The 6,314-nt window shown below is 42.9% G+C and overlaps 1 protein-coding gene across 3 annotated transcripts; it reads right to left on the bottom strand.

The window, feature by feature from the left end:
* Window positions 1–405: 405 nt before the first annotated feature.
* Window positions 406–5,918, bottom strand: LOC131478524 (uncharacterized). Of its 3 annotated transcripts, none has more exons than XM_058658653.1 (5): window positions 5,791–5,918; window positions 2,660–2,716; window positions 2,513–2,576; window positions 2,255–2,385; window positions 406–2,037 (listed from the first exon to the last, which is right to left on the bottom strand). In XM_058658653.1, exon 5 carries the CDS (start codon window positions 1,986–1,988, stop codon window positions 477–479), a length of 1,512 nt encoding a protein of 503 aa, XP_058514636.1. In that variant the 5' UTR covers window positions 1,989–2,037; window positions 2,255–2,385; window positions 2,513–2,576; window positions 2,660–2,716; window positions 5,791–5,918; the 3' UTR covers window positions 406–476. The 3 variants fall into 3 exon arrangements, with proteins under 3 accessions (XP_058514636.1, XP_058514634.1, XP_058514635.1); XM_058658651.1 differs by having other exon boundaries at window positions 2,255–2,382; XM_058658652.1 differs by lacking the exon at window positions 5,791–5,918 and having other exon boundaries at window positions 2,255–2,382; window positions 2,660–2,948.
* Window positions 5,919–6,314: the final 396 nt, after the last annotated feature.

Here is a 6,314-nt window from a genome sequence, read left to right as displayed (position 1 = left end):
TTTATTATTTGTTTGATCTTTGAAGGTTAATAATACAACTCTAAACTGGTCAGTGTTAGGGCTATATGCAACTGCTAAGGTAGCTTACAATGAAATTTATAACAGTTTATTTTTTCAGTCAAGAGGAGTGTTAATAAGCAACAGATTTTATGTCATTGGTTACAATCTGGACTCATAATACTATTTATCATTCTTAAACAGCCAGCCTTTCACAACATCACCAGAGAGTTATAGGGAAGAGGATAGATGGAGAAGAGACATGCTTTGCTTCTCTGTATCTGCCAATAAAGCTCTAATTTACTTAGAAAAATAATCAGCCATTCAAAGAGTAATTGCAATATTACCATTTATATCGGGCTTGGGGGGGAGATAGTCAATTTACCATATATAGGATTAGCCTCCTTTCCTAAGAATAGCATTTCAAATATTTCTCTCTCCTAGAACCCTCTTAGCTCCCACCCCTTTTCTCTTCTGTATCATTTCTTCATCCAGGTTGTCTGAGATTCAGTCCTTTCCCTTTCTCTTCTCTGCATTCCCATCCCCAAAGTATCCATGTGGGAATGGGTTTCAGTTGATGTCCCATGGTATGATCTCTCTCGTGAGTAAAACTCCCCATAATAATAGGCATCAGCTTGCCTAGGAAGATTCCTAACAACTCGTCCCCAGCAGTCATGATCACCGGGTCCCCTTTCTTCAGTCTTCCAGCCCTGGCAGGATTGTGGGGTTGGCTCTGCACTGCTCTGCCAATGTTGCTCATCTCCCTTCTTAATCATTTCCCTGATTTTGCTCAGTTCCAGGAAAGGAGTCCCACCAAATAAAGTATGCAAGCGAGCTGTGGCTGGCAAACAGCTACTGGTTTGTGCCCCGCTAGACCAAGGGAGAAAGGTCGTTGTGTCTCCCTCACCTGTTGGATGAGTCTGACTGCCCCACTCCACATTCACATTTGTCTTTGCAGCGGGAGGCTCTTTCTGAGGATGAGTCTGAACTGGAGGTGCTGCTGCAAATGAAGCCCAAGCTTGTACAGTCAGAGGCCAGAGATGTCTGTGGGCACTTTTGTTCCTTCTTCCCCCTCTTCCCAGTCTGCTTGGCCCCTCCATGTTTTCCCTACTTTTCCCAGTGGGATATGTCCTCTCTCTTGAAGTCTGGCCCAGTGCCCAAGATGAGCTTGTGACACCAGCCTTTGCATTAGCACGTGATGTCAGGTTGGCTGCTCTAGCCTGCTCACCTTTTGGGCTGTTGCTTTTCTGTTGTATCTCACTAACTTCTGAAGCCCTTGGCTGCCCTGGCGCTGGGCCAGTGAAAGATGCCCAAGCCTGTACCGTCAGAGGCCAAGGACTAGCTACAACCTTTGTGCGCTCTTCATCTTTATCCATTAGGCTGCCTTTGTGCCCTACTTTGATCTTTTCATTGTATCTCAGAAAGTTCTTTGAAAGAGAAGGCTGAACTGGATTTGTGGCTGGCAACAGGGTGCCAGCCAGTGACTCCCAAGGCTGGGTAAGAACTGATGCTGTATCTTTTGCACCACTCTTACTCTTTAGCCTTTCACCAGTGTGTGGCATATCCTGGGAAGTACACTTCTGACCCAGACTGTGGGAAACAGAAGTTGTCCGACTGTGTAGCATCAGAGACCAAGGAAGGTATAGGATCTTACCTTCCTTTTTGTTCCTTCTTTTGCGACTGCTTTTCTTCCCTACATTCTCCCCACTGTCACCTACAGATGATGGCGTCTCTGATGTGACATGAATCAGAGCCACATCTGGGACATTTACACTCAAACTAACATGAGACTTTCGTCCCGACTCAGCCTTCTCTTCTTGACCCATGCTTTTGTGTCCCACGTTGATCCCCGGATTTGCTGTGGAAGGAGCGTCTTGGAGTGCAGTCTGAGCTAGAGGTGGTGCTTCTGTCCCTGTGGTTGCTTCAGTTGGAGCTGTGTCACCAGCCTGGGTAGTCTGAACCATGTTGTGAGCTAAAACGTCCTTTTCCATGCTTCCTTCCAGTTGAATTTCACTTATGTTGAAGGAAGACGATGATTACCTGGAACAGCAAGAGTCAAAAGTTACCCACCAAGAAAGTATAGGTTATAGTCAAGGCTAGTAAAATGCAATCTATAGAAGTAAAGAATTGAAGGTTAGATCTGATCGCTGAGGTTGAGATTAGGCCTGGCACTACTTGAAGCAAATGGGAATAGAAAGATAGGGAAACTGAAAGAGGCTGTAACCTAATAGTGCCAGATGTCTGTTTTCATCCACACCTTGCTTTTTGATGCAGTGCTAGACTCTCCAGAACCTCCAAGTGGGTCAGTTGAGGAATCCAGATGCTCTTAAAAGTCCACTCAGTAGCACAATTTTAATCTTCATCAGCTTTTTATATTTGCATTATCTGCTTTGAAAGGAGAGGGTGACAACGAAACAAGAAACAAATCAGAAAGACATTGAGAGAAGTATTCCTATATTCCTAAGCAGAATACCAACAGTGCTTCATGAGGAGGTAGACATTTTGGCATTGTTACCTTACAAGGCTTCAGAGTTCAGCCTCAGTAAATCCAGTCACAGAGAAGAATGTTGCAGATGAACCTATACAAAGTCATGAGAGAGAAAAAGTCATGAAAATGAGCTTGAGCTGATTTCCCTGGCTACAAGTACGGGCAGATTCTTACCTGGCTATCCCAGAGATGCACTGTCCAAAGTTCTTCTCAACGTCTCCTCTTTCAGTCCTGCATAGAAGAATTGTTGGGTATATCAGTGATGCAGAAATTCCACTTAATTCCATAACACAAATAGTTTTAGCAAAGTGATAAAGAGATTCTATTCATTTCTGTATGGCATCCAGGTCCAGGCAGGGAGACCTCATTCCATTAACCAATACAGTCCCTTCTTCATAATTCTAGATCCAAAGGCCTATAGAGTTCTTTTGCAAATTCATAAGCTTTCTAATCCTGCTGCAAATCCCGGTCCTTTTCAAAGCTTCCCACTGCACTATATGTATGCTACATAATCTTGGAATCAGCTAATTGTTTACATAATATCTTTTCCCTTTTGACCAAAATGAAAAAAAGGCAAAAATTAAGATGTGCCTAAACTCCCTTTCTCTAGTTATGACAGACACAGAACATTCAGTCAGGCCCTTGTGTTCTCTTTGATAAGAAAGTGTAACTGCAGAGTACAGGAAGACAAAGCCTGGCATTGACCTAGTAAGCTTAGAAACAGAAAACTTGTTTTTAGTTTTTATTGTGAATGCATTTTCGTCTAGAGCAAGAGATGGAGCAGTGCCTATGTGAACCTGGGGTCTACAGTAAAGATGGGGAAGGGACCCTATTTCTTGGTGCCACAAAGCGCCTAGATTATTTTTGCAAGAACAATATTCTCATCCAACCCTCTTTTTTGCTCCTAACATATGATGGCAGAGACAGGAAAGACATAGCATGAAATGACTCATTCTGATTGTTAGCGAGTCTTGTACTCTTTAAACATCTTCCCTGATGTTGTGATTTTCCCTTATATACTTTGTGGCCAGGTTAAAGTAGTTTCAGTACGAAGACTAGCTCAGCTCATGACAAATGTCAAGACTATCATTAGATGAAAGCCTGCTTGCTTTTTGTACTGAACTACATCTGTAGTTCACTTCAGTTCCTTTAAGATTGAATTTTTACTTGTTTCCACATCTCAAGTCATACATTTGGCAGGAACTCTCTGGGTTGACTCTTATAGGTATCTTTTTTTTAAAAAAAATTATTTGATTATTTGAAATCAGAGTTGAGAGAAAGTTCTTCCATCTGCTAGTTTATTCTCCAGCTGCTCGCAAAGGCCAGAGCTGAGCCAGGCCAAATCCAGTATCCAAGAACTTTTATCTCTGTCTTGTGTGGGAATGGCAGGTACCCAAAGACTTGAGTCATCTTCCACTGCTTTCCCAGGTACATTAGCAGGGGAGCTGGGTTGCAAGTGGAACAACCGGGACACAATCAGGCACCCATATGAGATGTTAGTGTTGCAGGCAGTGGCTTTACATGATAAGTCACAATGATGGCCCCTCATATATGCCTCATGACATCCTTTGTGTGGGATTCTTTGAGTTTAGGTTTTAAAGGCCAGCCTCGGGTACTCTTTCTCCAGGTTAGTGAGACCTCTGCATTCTTCACCCCCCTGGACTAGCAGTCAACTTCTCTGGCATTTTGACAGGTAGAAACTAACTCCTGATGCTAGGAGCATCCTCCTGCTTTGACCCATCACCACTTCCTTGACAGCTTTTCAGTAAGAGGGAGACAATGGTCGATGCCAGCTTATTTCTGTCATGTGAGAGTCCATTTGACATGTGCTATAGTATGGGGATTACCAATATCACTCCTTTGAAGGGTGGGTGTCAGTGAGGGCTAGGCCTTAAACAGGAGGGTCCTATGGGGACAAAGATTTGAATTAATTTCTTGAGGTGGATCAGGAGCCCGGCACATGCAAGGTGAGGACTTTAGCCACCAGGCCACCGTGCAGGGCACAGTATTCAGTTTTCTTAATCTGCTTTATTGTTCATGGATCCAATCAGCCTCTCTGCTTGCATTTTCCTACATGTGTCACAGGAATCAGCGTGTCTCTCACTATGAACATTATTTCTCATATTAACCCATTTTGCATCTCATTGAGCTGCTTTGTTGCAGCCTTGCCTGAATCAATTTTGCCACTGAGTGGAGTATCACATTTACATTCTTGTTCTTTAGTGGAAGATTCTAGTGGTCTCAAAATATGCCCTAGCATGGGCCCGGCACAGTAGCCTAGAGGCTGAAGTCCTCGCCTCACATGCACCAGGATCCCTTATCAGATTCTAATCCCAGAACCCCTGCTTCCCATCCAGCTCCCTGTTTGTGGCCTAGGAAAGCAGTAAAGGTTGGCTCAAAGCCGTGGGACTCTGCACTCATGTGGGAGACCCGGAAGAGCCTCCTGTCTCCTGGCTTCAGATTGGCTCAGCTCTGGTGGCTGTGGTCACTTGGGGCGTGAACCAGCAGATGGAAGATCTTCTCCGTTTCTCCTCCTCTCTGCATATCTCACTTTCACAATAAAATTTTTAAAAATCTTTAAAAAAATATCTGCTAACACTCAAACTTTTATTCAGCATTTTGTTGTCTGGCCTTTCACCATATGCTAAGCTGCAAAAACTGGGCCATTTCACCTTTTGCCTTAGTTGTTTATAACACATGGCAGGAAAATCTAAGAAGCTTCTTGGGTTGAAGTGATTTCCTAATCCTTCACTTTTATCCCAGGCCACTCCAGTGAACAATTGCAGAGGCACAGGAGAGGTGAACCAAAGAATTATTTTTAGCTGCCTGGACAGCTACAGGATTCTTCAGGTTCTATTAGCAGGTAAATTGTGTCCATAATCACTACTGCCTGAGGTAACCAAGAAGTTCAACATCACTTTATGTACACAAAGCTACTCCCCTGTGAGCATCCAAACTTGGAAATCTATTATCCCATTACGACCTTTTCTAGAAGCTTTCCGATACTGTTTGTGGTTCCCACTGAAACAAGATTTGTAGGAAAGTCCATAATGTGTAAAATAAATCTGACCTATAATTTTGCAACTCAAAGTAAATTTGTTGAACGTATTCATTTTAATTCAAATGTCTACCTGAAGGACAGTGACTTTTTCAAAGGTACTATCCTGGCCTGAGATCATCCGTAAAGCTATTCTTCGTCTATCCATTACTTGTAAATTGACAACTTTTTCCCTTGAATTAGTCAAACCCTGTCTGTGAAGCATGGATTCTTAAATAATCAAGTTATTTAAGAATGTCCTACTCACGTTTCAGTAAGATCTTTTACTTCAGCCCTCAGATAAAATTTAAATTCTGAAAATAATGATCCATTTTGTTGATATTACACCTTTTGGTATGTTATTCATCTCTGGTTCGGTGTATGAGTTGTTTGTGGGGAAAGTTAAATACAATGGAACTCTGTGGAGGGGCTGGCATTGTGACACAATGAGTTAAACTGCTGATTGTGATTCACAACCTCCCACTTTGAGTCCTGCCTGCTCTGTTCCCAATGTATTTTTCTGCTAATAAAGCTGAAAAACCAGTAAAAGATGGCTAGGTATCTGGGGCTCTGCCACCCATGTGAGTGACCCAGGTGGAATTCAAAATTCCTGCTTTGGCCTTGCCCCGTCTCCACTGTTGTACCCATTTGGAGAGTGAACCAGTAACCAGAAGGCCTTTCTGTCTCTGTCTGTCTTTGTCTCTCTCTCTCTCATTATATCTTTCTAATGAATTTTAAGATGTTTTTTAAACTTCATGAGAGGCCTAGCACAGTAATGTAGCAGCTAAAGTC

Source organism: Ochotona princeps, chromosome X, assembly GCF_030435755.1.
Source record: "Ochotona princeps isolate mOchPri1 chromosome X, mOchPri1.hap1, whole genome shotgun sequence".
In the NCBI taxonomy this organism is placed as follows: domain Eukaryota; kingdom Metazoa; phylum Chordata; class Mammalia; order Lagomorpha; family Ochotonidae; genus Ochotona; species Ochotona princeps.
Note: the sequence above shows the minus strand (reverse complement) of the source record. Positions and strands in the feature narration are given on the sequence as shown.